This window comes from Balaenoptera borealis (assembly GCF_965194805.1).
Source record: "Balaenoptera borealis genome assembly, chromosome: X".
Classification (NCBI taxonomy): Eukaryota; Metazoa; Chordata; class Mammalia; order Artiodactyla; family Balaenopteridae; genus Balaenoptera; species Balaenoptera borealis.
This window is the reverse complement of record NC_138881.1, coordinates 49595286-49610868: the sequence shown is the minus strand read 5'-3', so window position 1 is coordinate 49610868 and position 15583 is coordinate 49595286. Positions and strand designations below refer to the sequence as shown.

The 15583-nt window shown below is 42.1% G+C and overlaps 1 protein-coding gene across 11 annotated transcripts; it reads right to left on the bottom strand.

Moving 5' to 3' along the window:
• Positions 1-11437: 11437 nt before the first annotated feature.
• Positions 11438-14779, bottom strand: LOC309620391 (spindlin-2). Of its 11 annotated transcripts, none has more exons than XM_082376720.1 (2): positions 14491-14779; positions 11438-13593 (listed from the first exon to the last, which is right to left on the bottom strand). In XM_082376720.1, exons 1-2 carry the CDS (start codon positions 14518-14520, stop codon positions 12799-12801), a joined length of 825 nt encoding a protein of 274 aa, XP_082232846.1. In that variant the 5' UTR covers positions 14521-14779; the 3' UTR covers positions 11438-12798. The 11 variants fall into 11 exon arrangements, with proteins under 11 accessions (XP_082232846.1, XP_082232848.1, XP_082232847.1 ...); XM_082376722.1 differs by having other exon boundaries at positions 11438-13574; positions 14226-14778; XM_082376721.1 differs by having other exon boundaries at positions 14230-14778.
• Positions 14780-15583: the final 804 nt, after the last annotated feature.

Below are 15583 nucleotides of genomic sequence, written 5' to 3'. Positions count from 1 at the left end.
TCAGAAAATATACTTGATACAATTTCAATTTTCTTAAATTTATGGAGTCTTGATTTGTTACCCGTGATATGATCTATGCTGGAGAATGTTCCATGAGCACTGGAGAAGAAAGTGTATTCTGTTATTTTCGAATGGAATGTACTATAAAAATCAATTAAGTCCATCTTGTTTATTGTGTTGTTTAAAGTTTGTTTCCTTATTTATTTTCAGTTGGGATGATCTGTCCATTGGTGAAAGTGGGGTGTTAAAGTTCCATACTATTTTTGTTTTACTGTTGATTTCCCCCTTTATGGCTGTTAGCATTTGCCTTATGTATTGAGGTGCTCCTATGTTGAGTGCATATACATTTACATTTGTTATATCTTCTTCTTGGATGATCCCTTGATCATTATGTAGTGTCTTTCTTTGTGTCTTGTAATAGTCTTTATTTTAAAGTCTATTTTGTCTGATATGAGAATTGCTACTCCAGGTTTCTTTTGATTTCCATTTGCATGGAATATCTTTTCCCATCCCATCACTTTCAGTTTGCATCTGTCCCTAGGATTGAAGTGGGTCTCTTGTAGACAACATATATACGGGTGTTTTTTTTTTTTGTATCCATTCAGCCAGTCTATGTCTGTTGGTTGGAGCATTTAATCCATTTACATTTAAGGTAGTTATCGATATGTGTGTTCGTATTATGATTCTGTTAATAGTTTTGTGTTTGTTATTGTAGGTCTTCTCCTTCTCTTGTGTTTCCTGCCTACAGCAGTCCCTTTAGCATTTTTTTGTAAAGCTGTTTTGTGGTGCTGAATTCTCTTGACATTTGCTTATTTGTAAAATTTTAATTTCTGCATTGAATCTGAATGAGATCTTTGCTGGGTAGGGTAATCTTGGTTGTAGGTTTTTCCCTTTCATCACTTTAAATATGTCCTGCCACTCCCTTCTGACTTGCAGAGTTTCTGCTGAATGTTCAGCTGTTAACCTTATGGGGGTTCCCTTGTATGTTATTTGTTGCTTTTCCCTTGCTGATTTTAATATTTTTTCTTTTTATTTAATTTTTGATAGCTTGATTAATATGTGGTTTGGCGTGTTTTTCCTTGGATATATCCTGTATATGTCTCTCTGTGCTTCCTGACTTGACTGACTATTTCCTTTCCCATATTAGGGGAGTTTTCAACTATAATCTCTTCAAATATTTTCTCATTCCCTTTCTTTTCCTCTTCTTCTTCTGGGACCCCTATAATTCGAATGTTGGTGCATTTAATGTTATCCCAGTGCTCTCTGAGACTGTCCTCAATTCTTTTCATTCTTTTTTCTTTATTCTGCTCTGCAGTAGTTATTTCCACTATTTTATCTTCCAAGTCACTTATCCATTCTTCTGCCTCAGTTATTCTGCTATTGATTCCTTCTAGATCATTTTAAATTTCATTTATTGTGTTGTTCATCATTGTTTGTTTGCTCTTTAGTTCTTCTAGTTCCTTGTTAAACGTTTCTTGTGTTTCCTCCATTTTATTTCCATGATTTTGGATCATCTTTATTATCAGTACTCTGAATTCTTATTCAGGTAAAATGCCTATTTTCTCTTCATTTGTTTGGTGTGGTGGGTTTTTACCTTGCTCCTTCATCTGCTGCATATTTCTCTGTCTTCTCATTTTGTTTAACTTACTGTGTTTGTGGTCTCCTTTTCAAAATCTGCAGGTTCGTAGTTTCCGTTGTTTTTGGTGTCTGCCCCCAGTGGGTAAGGTTGGTTCAGTGGTTTGTGGTATAGGCTTCCTGGTGGAGGGGACTGGTGTCTTTGTTCTGGTGGGTGGGACTGGATATTGTCTTTCTAGTGGGCAGTTTCATGTCTTGGGGTGTCTGCGAACATAGTATTGCAGCATAGTATGTAGATAGTAGGCAACCTCTCTGCTAATGGTTGGGGTTGTGTTCCTGTCTTGTTAGTTGTTTGGCATGGGGCGTCCATCGCTGGACCTTTCTGGCTGCTGGGTGGATCTGTGTCTTGTTTGACATGGAGATCTCTGGGAGAGCTCTCACCGATTGTCATTACGTGGGGCCGGGAGGTCTCTGGTGGTCCAATGTCCTGAACTTGGCTCTCCCACCTCAGAGGCTCAGGCCTGACACCAGGCCGGAGCACCAAGACCCCATCAGCAACACGGCTATTTCAGAGTTCCAAGAACTCACTAGGTTGTCACTTACTGTAACATGGTCTGGATTCAAGACTGTGTGTAAGAGGGTGCCATTTTCACTCTCAACATTAAGCATGTCATGGGGTTTTCAGTCTGTGGCTCTGCACATTGGAAACACAGCCGTCGCTGGTTGAGCATCTTTTATACATCATTTGCTATTTCCCAGCCTCACACAGCCCTATTGTTTTTGCTCCCTTCTGCCTTTCCTTTAAAATCAGAGGACTGATGAACTGTTGAGCCTTTTGGAAATGTTGCTAGCAGGGAAGCAGGTCCATTTGCAACATCAGAATTGATCTGAGGCTTCTTGTCTCCCTTGTATATTATTTGTTGCTTTATCCTTGATGTTTTTAATATTCTCTCTTTGACTTTCACTTTTGTCATTTCAATTATAATGTGTCTTGGTTTTTTCCTCTTAGTTCAAACCTGTCTGGGACTCTCTGAACTTCCTGGATTTGAGTTACTGTTTCCTTTCCCAGGTTAGGGAGGTTTCCAGCTAGTATGTCTTCAAATATTTTCTCAGGCCCTTTCTCTCTCTTTTCTTTCTGGGACCCCTATAATGAAAATATTAGCGCACTTGATGTTTTTCCAGAAGTCTCTCAACGTGCCCGTAATTTCTTTTCATTCTTTTCTTCTTTTTTTCTGATTCCTTCTAGTGTATTTTTTTTTTTAAGTACAAACAGATTATTTTTTAAATTTATTTATTTATTTATTTTTGGCTGTGTTGGGTCTTCGTTTCTGTGCGAGGGCTTTCTCTAGTTGTGGCAAGCAGGGGCCACTCTTCATCGTGGTGCGCGGGCCTCTCACTATCGCGGCCTCTCTTGTTGCAGAGCACAGGCTCCAGACGCACAGGCTCAGTAATCGTAGCTCACGGGCCCAGTTGTTCCATGGCGTGTGGGATCTTCCCAGACCAGGGCTCGAACCCGTGTCCCCTGCATTGGCAGGCAGATTCTCAACCACTGTGCCACCAGGGAAGCCCCCCTTCTAGTGTATTTTTCATTTGGTTACTGTATTCTTCATCTCTGTTTGGTTGTTGTTTATATTTTCTCTTGTTAAAAACTTCTAACTTCTTGCTCTGTGCATCCAGCCTTCTCCTGAGTTCTTTGATCATCTTTCTGATAACTACCCTGAACTCTTTCCCAGGTAGATTGTCTATCTGCACTTCAGTTAGTTTTTCTTCTGGGTTATTTTTTTTCTTATTCCTTCATGTGGAACATAGTACTCTACACTTCTTTTTGTCTAAGTTACTATTTGTATTTTTATGTATGTGGTGTGTTAGTTATGTTTTTTGACTTTGGAGAATTTGCCTGTTTAGGAGACGTCTTATGCACCCCAGCAGCTTACTTCCCCTCTTGTCACTCACCTATATGCTCAAAGTGTCCCCTGTAAGAGGGCTGCATAGGTCCCTCTGTTGTGGCAGGCTTACTGTCTGCACAGTCCAGAAGGCTTGGTTGGCCCCTAACCTAGTTGTTGCCAGGGCTTGCCTTATGTTGTTGCTGCTAGCTGCTGTTTCAGAGCCTGGTCTTGAGGAGGCTTTCTGCAGAACTCTAGGGGGTCCTTGTGCTAGTGCTGGCTCCTTGGTTTGTGGATTCTGTGTTCTGAAGACTCCAGGGTTGTTGCCTGCCCACTGGCAGGTAAAGTCAGGTCCTTGGGTTAGTGCTGGACTACTGGCACACAGAGCTGATCCTGGAGTCTGGCTGCAGGACCTAGGGACCTAGGAATCCCAGAGCTTCTTTCAGATAGTTGGTTTTGGGGGTGGTTCCTAACATGGTTAGGTATGTTGTCTGGGGTGTCCCAAAGCTTGTGTTGGACTGCTAGTGTCAGGGCCAGGGTCCATCTGGTCCCAGGGTAGGTCTGGCCTCTGTGGGTGGCCTAGGTTTGCAGACTGCCGTATCATGGTTTTCTTGCATCTGATATCTGTCCCCTGCTCAGTGAGGCTGTTCTAGGGGCTCATGCAGGGTTCCTGGAGGGCAGGGATGTTGTCTGCCCACTGGTGAGTGGAGCTGGGTCTTGATCCTCTGGTGGGCATGGCTATGTCTAGAGATGTGTCTAGAGGCAGCTGTGGGCCCAGGAATTCTTTAGGAAACCTGTCTGCTGATGGTTTGGACTGTGTTCCTGCCCTTTTAGTTGGCTGGCCTGAGGTGTCCCAGCACTGGCACTTATAGGCTGTTGGGTGGGGCCAGGTCTTGGTGCTAATGAGCTAGAGGCAGGATCCCAAAGTGGCAGCATCTAGCAGCAGTGTTCATGTGGTAGAATGTTCCCCAATTTGGCTGCACCAGTGTCTATGTCCCCAGGGTATGCCACAGCTACCCTCTCCTTCTGCCTCTCCAGGAGATTCTCCAATACCAGCAGGTAGGTCTGGCCCAGGCTCTTATCAAATTACTGCTTTTGCCCTGAGTCTTGGTGCATTTGAGATTTGTGTGTACCCTTTAAGAGTAAAGTCTCTATTTCCCCTATTCCTGTGAGACTCCTGAAATTAAGCCCCACTGGCCTGCTCTGTGGCCTTGTCTTCCTGGTGCAGGACCCCCTGTGCTGGGGAGCCTGCCATGAGGCTTATAACTCTCATCCTGTGGGAGAACCTCTGTAATATAATTATTCTTCATTTTGTAGGTCACCCACCCAGGGGTGTGGACTTGATTATATTGCAAGTCCACCCCTCCTACCTGTCTCCTTTTGCTTCCTTCTTTATGTTTTTACTTGTAGAATATCTTTTCTGGTAGGTTCCAGTCTTTTTCATTCATGGTTGTTCTGCAAATATTTGTGATTTTGGTGGGCTTGTGAGAGGAGGTGAACTCAGGGTCTTTCTACTCTACCATCTTGGCCAGTCTCCTCCTCTGAATATTTTTAAAATAGCTGATTTATGTCTTTAAGTCCAATCTTTTCCCTTCCTCAGGGACAGTTTATACCGATTGCTCTTTTTCTTGTATATGGTATATACCTTCTTATTTCTTACATGTTTTGTATTTTTGTTTGAGAACTGGATATTTAAAATAACATAATATGGCAATGTTAGAATTATGTTTCTCCCCCATCCCCAAGGTTTGTTTTATTGCTGTTCGTTATAATAGTTGTTGTTTGTTTCATGACTTTTCTGAACTAATTCTGTAATATTTGTACTTTTTCATGTATGTCTATTGAAGTCTCAAATTCAATGAGCTTAGCAGTCAACAAGTAATCTGTCAACAAATAATCTGATTAAACCTTAATCACTTGTTACCAATAAGTCTCCCAGTCTCTTTGTGTATGTTGGCATATATAGAACCAGGTAGTTTACCACTCTGCCTTAGCCTTCACTTACTGCTTTCAGAGAGCCTAAAGGTCCACCATAAATGAGAGTTTAGGGGAATAATTTCTTTCCTGATCATGCACAAAGCCCTACACATGAAGGTGGCTTTCCATATCCCCAGGAATATGTCAGAGATTTTCAAAGCCCCTAAGGACACTTCATTCCTCATTTATTTTATTTTATTTAGTCTATCTTTTGCCTCAAACTGTTATCCATTGACTCAGGCAGCTGTGCTCTTAAAACATTGAACAAATGTTCTCCCCGCCTCCCCAGAAGCTATTAGTATTGGATAAGTTTTAGTGAGGTAGAATAAAAACAAGTCTTTTGATTGACATCTTCAATGGAACCACCAAACAAGTCAAATTATGTCTTTTTGGGGGAAGATCCAGCCTCATTCTGCTCTTTCCTATACTCAGAATGTGGCCTGTTATTGTTCAAGGTACTGAGGACTGGAGACTGAGAGGTTAGATTGGGATAATTTATAATACCATGAAGCTCACTGTTCTTACTGAGATTCATTTATTTTTCTTAACAAAATATTCCCTGGGTTGCTGCAAGCCTTTGATTAATTTCCAGAGCTCTCAAAATGTTGATTCTGATAACTTTTGCTGATATTGCCTTTATGTACAGGCAAACTTTTGGAGGTGTTTACTTTGCCATTTCATGGATGCCTTTACTATTAACCTCTTCTTATTGTGATAAAATTTATAGAACATAAAATTTGCCTTTTAATCATTGTTAACTTACTGTCTCTCTGAATTTGCCTATTCAGATAATCCTTACAAATGAAGTCATATAGTATTTGTCCTTTTCTGTCTGGCTTTTCTCACTTAGCACAGCTTTTTTATGGTTCATTATCATTGCAGCATCTATTAGAACTTTATTCCCTTTTCTTACTGTGTAATATTCCATTGTAAGTATATATTATATATCTTAGTCAATTTAGGTTGCTATAACAAAATACCATAAAGTGTGTGTCATATAAGCAACAGAAACTTATTTCTTACAGTTCTGTAGGCTGGAAGTCCAAGAAACTGAGCATGGAACTCAGCATGGTTGGATTCTTTTTCATTCATATGTTATTATGCTTTTAGTATATGGTTATATCTACACAAAAGACAGCATTGTCGTGAATGTTTTAAAAATTTTATTAATGTTGTCTATCTGAAAACAGACAGATGTTGCTTCCCTTTGTTAGTGATTCCAATTGGATAGTCATCAATCCCAGAGACTTATATCTCAAAGCGGTCATTATAGTTGTGGGGCCCCAAAGGTAGAGAGTATGACAGTTTGTTGGACAATATCCACAGCAGAATGTTGTTTTGGGCCACAATTAAAGATGCTTATTTGTGAGTACCTGATATAAAGAACCAAATACGATGTCCAAGCAATCACAGTTTTCAATATCCAGAGGATGCAGTTAGCTGCTGGGCCTCCTTTTTGGTGGGGAGGGGGTTTAAAAAGACAATTTTTCTTTGACTGCTTGAAGGACTGAATATTATAAATCTGCCCACATACTACTGAGAAACATTACTTAGTAAGCAGACTCTTGAATTTTGTTGGGGACTTTCAGCCACTCTTTCTAGCCTGGGCAGCTGAGACTAAGGCTTCTGACTATCAACCATCAGGATATCAAGTATATAGTGAAAATTTTGGAAATCAGAGTGTAGAAGCACTTGTTCTAAATTCTGACCTATCCAAGTTTGGCAAACGCCAGTGGAGTTTAAGTAACCCTGAAGAAGTACAAGAAACATATATTGGAGACCTTTTCACCTGAATGCTAAAAGATCTTGATCTTCAGATGTCAGTAATATGGGAAAGAAGGTGTTGTCAACATTTAAAAGTGTACCATGTACCATTAGCCTGTGTAATGGATTCAACTAGAGTCACATTGTCTGCAACAGCTGAGAGTATAGGAGAAACAAGTGAATTTGACAATAACCCTCTCTAAGGCTGCAACTTTTTGCACATGGCTGTCCTTGAACTTCTTACCACCTATGTTTCCTTCACTTCTTTAAATCTGGGCTGTGATTTTTTTTTTCCTCTTGGGATTCTCTGCACCCAGAAGGGGACAGGGAGGTTGGTGGGAGAATGATTTATGCACCTCACTAATACTCCTCTACATGTGGCTGAATTTCCTCTGGCACTTATGGGGCAGAGAAATACAAGTATCTGTTCCCACTATATACTCAGATTAGAGGTAACAACTAGAGTGCACAGAATTGGCCCAAAAGGTTTCACTCAGAAGGTCATACTCGCTTCCTTTTCCCACCTTAAACCCAGCCCAATCCCCATTAGCTCATTTTTGATGCCATTTTTTTCCAGAGGTCTAGGTAAAATAGTGACTTGAGCATCCATATCTAACAGGCCCACAGAAGTTTGACACTACTTCCCTTTGCCAATATTTCCCATCATACTCAGACAGGTGCATATGACCTTTGACCCCGTTGGGGACAGGGAGCCCTCAGCTCTCATCCTGCAACTACTTCCCCAATTCCACCTCATTAAAAGATGAAGGACTATTTATGCATAGTTGATCTGTACATTCGCCATCAATTCTCATAAATTACCCTCAAATTCCATTAACTGGTACGTGAGGTCCTCATTCTTCCTCTTACAGAAAGCCATGTCTCTGTCAGCATTTTATCCTCATTGCTACAAGTATCAAGAAGAGTGAAGATTATGAAATTTTACCATATTTGTGAGCTAACAAGTTACCAGCCACAGTTTCTTGGGTGCCAGTAGAATATATGAGACTTTTGGTCAGAGACAAAGGATAGTTTATTATTCACAGTGATAAAAATAGCCTGAATCAGTGTTTTTACCCTATAAGCCTGAGTCCCACTTCCTACAGGGTGATGAAGAATGGTTACGTGACACATACATATAAAGTAAGTTGCATTACAAAGGAGGAAACATAAGTTTGGGAACCTCAAACTTTTATATTGAGCAGTAAGCATTCCTTTCCTTTGCTCTTGAAAGAGACATTATCTTTATTATATTGGAGTAAGCATTCCTGCCCTTTGTTACAGAGGGAATCACTATCTTCCAAAGACTCTAAACAATCCTGCTTTTTACTTCAGAGAGAGATACTGTCTCTATCTTCCAAAGCTGTTTACCACTCAAACATCTTTCAAAAGACATCTCAAAAGAAAGAATTCTCAGTGTTTTGTTTGCCAGATGTACAGTAACATGTGTGACACATGCAGAATTGCCTTCCAACAATATATAAGAATGAAATTGCTGGAAATATGCCATCTTCTATCTAGGCTATCACTAGATAATGGCAAATTTCTCTCCGACAAACTCTCACCTAGAGTGTATAGGATCTCCCACTTGTTTAACTGCTCAATATGTATTTTCAAACTTCACATGTGTAGCTGATCTAACGTGTGTGAGATCATGTTACTTTAATTTTCATTTTCTTAGTTACTGATGAGATTCATATAATTAACAAATGTTTATTACACACTTTCAGTATGCCAGATACTCTTCTAAGGAAGAAAATTCATGCACTTTCAGGGTTTACATTCTGGTAGGGAAAGAATAAACATATTAACTAAGTACACTATGTAGTATGTTAGAAGATGACATATTATGGACAAGATACAATAAGGTAATGGGCAGCAGATCAAGGTAATGTATATTTTTTGACTGTGATCTATTTGTGAATTCCCTATTCATATATTTTACCAAGTGTTCTATGGACTCTATTATTTTCTCACTGAATATATTTTTATTTAATTCATTTTAACTATCACAGTTTGGAACCTTATCTCATTGACTCCACTTGGTATATGATGATTTTTGATATTTGGGGCTTGCATATTTTAAAATAAACATATCAAACTTTCCCTTCATTACTTGCACATTTTTTGCCTGTAAAATAAATCTTTCCCATTTCCATAGGGGAAAAAACCCCACTCACTTCCATCTTATACTAAAATTTTTATAAATATTACCTTCTAAATTTAATCATTAACATTTTTCCATGAGGAATTTCTTTTGTGTGTAGGATGTAATGAAGGGACTTACACTTATTTTTTTGCCATATGGGAAACAGATTAATGGAGCACCATTTATTGAATAAAATGTCTTTTCATCATTCATCTGAAATATCACCTCTATTATGATGTTTCCTATACGTAAATCTATTTTTAGGTCTCTACTCTGTTTAATTGGTATATTTTATCTCCCTTTTCCCAACCTTGACCACAAACAGATTACACTCCAGACTTTCCAGAATTATCCTGTGAAAAATATAAAACAAATCATACCCAGCCTCTGCTGGAAATACTCGAATGACTCCCCACCACACACACTGTAAAAGTCAAATTCCATTCTAGACCCTCCAAGGCTCCAAGCTATCTACTTCTCCCAGATCTCCATCATCTGTCTGAACTCACTTCCTGATATTCTCTACCTTGCTTACTCAGCTCCAGCCATGCTGGTATCCTCAGTGTTCCTTGAACATGCCAGGCCTACTCCTGCCTTGGGACCTCAACACTTGCTGTCCCGCTACCTGGAATGCTCCTTCCCCAGACAGCCACAGGACCAGTTCTCTCATTGCCTTCAGATCTTTACTCAAAAACAAAGCTCTCAGTGAGGCCCTCTCTTCAGCCTCCTCCCTGGAATTTCAGTCCCCCTGTTCTTTGCTTTATTTTTTTCTTCTTAACACTTATCACTTTGAAAATACTTTATATTTTACTTATTGTCTCTTGGCTACTGTCTATATCCCACACTAATATGAAAGTTCCATGAAGATAAGATTATTTATTTGTTTCTTTTGTTTATAACCATATAATAAGGACCTGTGTCTAGAAGACTGCCTGGAAGAGAAACCACCTGAAGTAAGTATTGGTGAGATGAAGATAGAGCAAATAAGTTAAATAGCAAATGGAGTTAAAGTAAGCCAAAGGGGGGCTAGGCAGTTATTCCTGGGTCTAGCCCCAAAACTACCAATGCAAGTGCCTCCAGGAGACAACTGGGCATTTTATTAGAGCAAAGCAGGCCAACTGGGGGTGTGGCCCCCTTGAGAGAGCATTCTGAGTCTAAAATGGCTGAGGCCTTCCTCAGAGCCAGCTGCTTGTATCCTTGTTGGAATGTGGGCCCTAATCCTTGGTCTATTGTTTTTGTTTTTATTTTTTCAGGTAAGCCAGAAATGTGGATTTTTGAAATGTGAAATCCCCCAAATGTCTAAGTAGCTAATTTTAAAATGGAGAATGATAAAAACATGACGATCAAGCAAAATATGACAGCGGGCTGAAATTGGCCCATGAGTGGCCTGCAGGTGTTTGCTAGCCTGAATTATGTGATGTATGAAAGAAAACTTATCCCTGTTCTGGTGAGGTGGGCTTGCCTTGTGTAATTCTTGAGGCAAACAGCTTCAGGCCGTGTTGGGTGGAGAGAATGAACTGGAATTACCAACTTCTTTCAACTCCTGGAAGCCCCCTGCCTCCCCCTCTCCCTGCTATGCCTGGAGTTAAGGAAGCCTGGGCAGTGGGGAGTCACCAGAACTGTTTCTTTGAGGGTAGGGGTATATTTCAGTGAAGTGTGGAGCGGGAAAACCAGAGAGAGGGTTTTGAAGGAAACTTCTACAGCTGGACCAGGGAAAGGAAAGAAGGAGAGAAGGACAAAGACCAATGTGTTGGGACATTGTATCTCTGAGGGAATTTATTGGGGGTTACCACACACCTATGTGGCACCATACAGTCAAAGGACTTAGTTATACAAAGTTACAACTCCCCGCCGAACTGTGCATGCCATCTATCCACCTGGAAATAGAGCTGCACAAATTTCCATCACAGCTCCCCGTGTGCGTGAAGTGGGCAAGACTGGTCAGGAGGTACCTGTGAAAGGTCAGTAGCCACTGGCTTTGTCGGGATATAGCCAGAATGGGGCTTCTGGAGGCAGCAGACCTCCATCTGGTGAGGCACTGGGTGGAGCCACCTATGGTTTCAGGCAACTGCTGAGAGAAGCATGGACAGTCAAGTATTCCCCATGCCCGGCAGAGAAACATTAAGCTCAATCCTCTGATGCCCCTCCTCTGTAAGGAGGCCAGGTATAGTCCAGGAGGAGGAAGAACAGTGAGGAGAGTGCTGTACCTGGGTTTAGCAAGTTTCCATTTTTCTGCATAAAATGCTATCCAAATGCAAGGTGGCACATCGCTTAAGTTCTGAGCACCCCACTGACCCGTTCCCCACAAGAATCGTTTATTCATTGTAGGGGAAGGGAACCAAGGCCTTCAGGTCTGAGATTTACTGCTCTTGGGTCCTCTGGAAAATACGAGGTGGCTGCCCACAGGCCCCTGTTATGGAGTGCCATGTTAGGGTGTTTAGGCTGAGGGTTGGGGTTCTGTTCAGCAGGTGTGGCATGAACTCCCTGATATTATAAAAGCTTTTTAGGTATAAACTTGGCTCCTGCTTAACTCTTGAGACATTCCTGTCAAAATGTCCTTCTAGGGAAGCTCCAATCCATCTGGTTTCTTTGACTGTTGCCACCTCCTTTGTGCACAGAGCTAGGGAGGGCAATTTGGATACTGCCAGAAGTCCTATTTTTCCTTGGGTCTTCCCATCTCTCATGGACCCCACTCCCCATATCTTGTTTTCTGTATTCTCACTCCCTCTGTCAGTCTTTCGTCTTAGAATTCCTCCTTCCTCCGTGTCCCTCTCCTCTGGCCCCTCACTCATGCATAGACCTCCATTTAAGTATCATTTTAGCCTCTCCCCAGATCTCTGCCAACTTCATCTTTTTCTCCCTTGCTCTGGATCTCTTCTAAACGTCTTTGTGTCCCTCTCTACTCAATTTATTCTGTCTGTTTTCCTCTAAGCCTCAAGATCTCACTCTCCCTCTGTTATTCTTCACCCCCTCCCAGTTGGGTGCCTCCCCCTCTTAGGTCATCCCTCCTGCTAGGGAGCCTCTCCATTTCTGACCCCTCCCCACCTCCTCCTAAGCAGCCACCTCCCCTTCTCCCTTCCCCCACAGCCCATCTCTACTTCCTTCTCCTCCCCCCTCCCTAGACCAGACCAGCTAAGTCCTATTCCATTTTTAGATGACTGATTATGATACTAGCTGAACTTTATTCACAGCCTGAATTTACAGCTGTTCCTTCCTTTCATGCCCCATCCACCAAACACACCCAATCATTTCAACATGACAAATTCCTTACACACAGCGTGTCATGGCCACATAAATTTGTATTTTTCAGGACAAAACAACAGTTATGCTGGCAAATATGATGGGTTATTAGGGATCCCTATGCTTTCATTACAGTGAAAAGCAACATTTTCTGTGTGTCTCCAAATCATACATTTGTCTTCACACATGTGATAAAGTTTACCCTAACAGTTAAGACTTTTTCACTAAATCATAGACATAGATATGGAAATCATCATCAAACTTGATGAAATAAACAGAAGGCTTGGCTTTAACTTGGTGAATGACTTTGCCTGTCCTTTTGGAGCCATCTTCTTTGGTATATTCTACATGTTTACCTATGAGGCCATCTATAACTCCTTCTGGCTCCCTGTCTTTTGAAGACTCACTGGACTCTGGCATGATATGGAGGTCACCTTCTTTATAATCATCTAAAAGCTGGTACATGTACAAGACAGGATCTTTCTCATAGGTAATATAAAACCAGGCTTTCATGATGGGTGCTTGGGCTAAGACCATCCCCCTCCATCCATCCTTGGAACCATGTTCACCCTCAAACATATGTTCCACAGCTTTACCAATTATGGTGTTTGCAAGGTGCACATCTCTGACTCGAGAAAATGGCACCTTATCAGGAAGGATTTTAAGCTTTAAAATCCTTTCATCTCTGTGAAGTTCCAGTCCATAGACACAGTCAATTCCATCATATTTCACCAGATAAAGAGAAGGATTTATAGGCACCTGATCCAGAACGGTTCCTTTCCACTGGGTGATGGGCTCATCGCCTTCCTTCCATCCGTGTGAAATTCTGCAGCCCACGATGTTCCTGCGGGGCTGGGAGAAAGGTCTGCCTCTCTGCTTCTTTTGAGAAGTCTTTTTCTTCCTCATACTTGCAGACCCGTTGTGGCCATCGACAATTTCCCTGGTTTGCTGCCCTGCAGCTGCCTTTTTGTGAGGGGTCTTCATACCTGCAGGGGGAGGAAGAGGCTAGGGAGAAACATGTAGTGTTCTATAGTGTGAGATTTTTTTCTCTGCATTGCAAATTCCCTGGGCACCAGGTATATGTACTACCACCCATGTTATTCACGTGTCCAGCAGGGATGCTGGCTATCAAAATACTATTGGATGCTTGTCTACAGTGTCCTCCCTTCAAACTTATTTGGCTGTGCTGGAGGGTTGGAGAGGTGATGGTTTTGGTGGTTGAGACCCCAGCAAGAGGGAGCAGGTTCCTTTGGCTAATGCCTTATCCTGTTACCATACTGCGGTCCCCACACCTAACAGATATTCACCATTTATTAGCTCCCACCCTGTCTCTCCATTTGCACTTACATAGTCCCCTTTTCCCCTGCTCATTGCTGTCTGCTCTTCATTTGTTTTGCCTCCCATTCCCATGGCTTCTGCCTGTTGTTCACCTCTCCTTCATGTCTCTTCCTGGTCATCCCCATTTTGCCGCTGGGTGCCCAGAACAAATCTATTTCTCTTTCTGGGGCCACCTTTGTATACCATCCAGGTGCTCTTCGGCTCCCCCTTCCCCCACCCTCCCGTCCCCAAATCACCCTTGTCAGTCTCCCTCATCTCCTGTCCCAGCACACACCCCAATCTTCCCTCCTGGCACACACCAACCCGCATCCTCCGATTCTCTAGTCCAGCGCCCACCTCCCCAATTCCGGGGATCGCAGGCCTCACGTGTCCAAATCGGACACCTCACTGCTGCCTCCGCTGTGAACCTGTGGTGAAAGAGAATCAGCAGGCGACGAGTTCGGAGTTTGCAAGAGCTGGGAGGGGGGGATCCTTAGGCGACGAGCGTGTCTAGGAGGACAGCAGGCCAGGAGAAAAGGATGGCGGCAGTGTCTCCAACACCGGGCTCGCGGGCCCTCCACCTACTTGTTGGCGGTGACGGCCCCTCCGCCACATCGGGATCCCAGAAGCCGCTGCCGCAGCCGCAGTCTCCTCCCTCTTACCGTCGCGCAGCTTCCTGCCAGGAGAGAGGCCTCCCCTTCCTGCCAAACACTGCCACCCTCCCCGCCCCCGCCACTCTCAAGCTCACCTCTGCCCTGGGTCTGGGAGGTGTTTCCATCTCCCGCCCCTATCCCCTTTCCAAAATCTGGAGCCGCCTTGCCTTGCCCACAACTCCCCACCCCGACTGCTTTGCCCCCACTCTCAAGTTCAGGACCCCCGTTTCCCCCACCCCTACCCCACCCCCATCTCAGTGCCCCTGCCCCATATGCTTTCCATCTTCCAAGAATTCCCCTTTTCTTTTCCCCCTGTGCCCTTCGGATGTTATTCTCTGTATACGGAAACCTGCCTTTCCTGCCATTTAAAGGGATTTGAGGTAGGACAGAAGAAATGCGCTTGTGCTTCGTCTGCCATCTTGACACAATCTAGGTAATTTTTATTGTCTGGTCATTTCCAGACTTTACTTCTTGAGGATTTTTTTTCCTTTTCTTCTTTTTTCTTTTTCACAGATTGCAAAAGAATTGCATGCACAATGTGGACACTGTGTAAAATTCAGAAAATTCACTTGAAGAAAATAATCCACCCTAAATCCACTGTAAATCTCATTCCCTAGGGCTTCAAGCAAAATATGAACACTCATTATTTCCCTAACCTTTTTTTCTAAAATCTCTTAGAAATCTGGGATCATTTTGCAAACTCAGTTCTTAATAATTCTTTGTAACATCATTTTTATGGTATTTTGAAAATATAGTGTATACAGCAATATTACAAGTACTAAATACTCTCCATTAAAATTTTTACTTGTTTTTATTGAAGCATTTTAAAATAAAATAAAATATTATCAATAAAATGTAATCCTCCTTTATTCTCTAACCCTGATCCTATTCCCTTCCTCCTCTCTAATGCTAGCAATCATCATTCAAATTTTGCATATCCTAACCCTCTTTATATTTATATTCATACATATATTATTTACAAATGGATATTATTCATTTTGTTTTTCATATGTATTTTTTAAAAG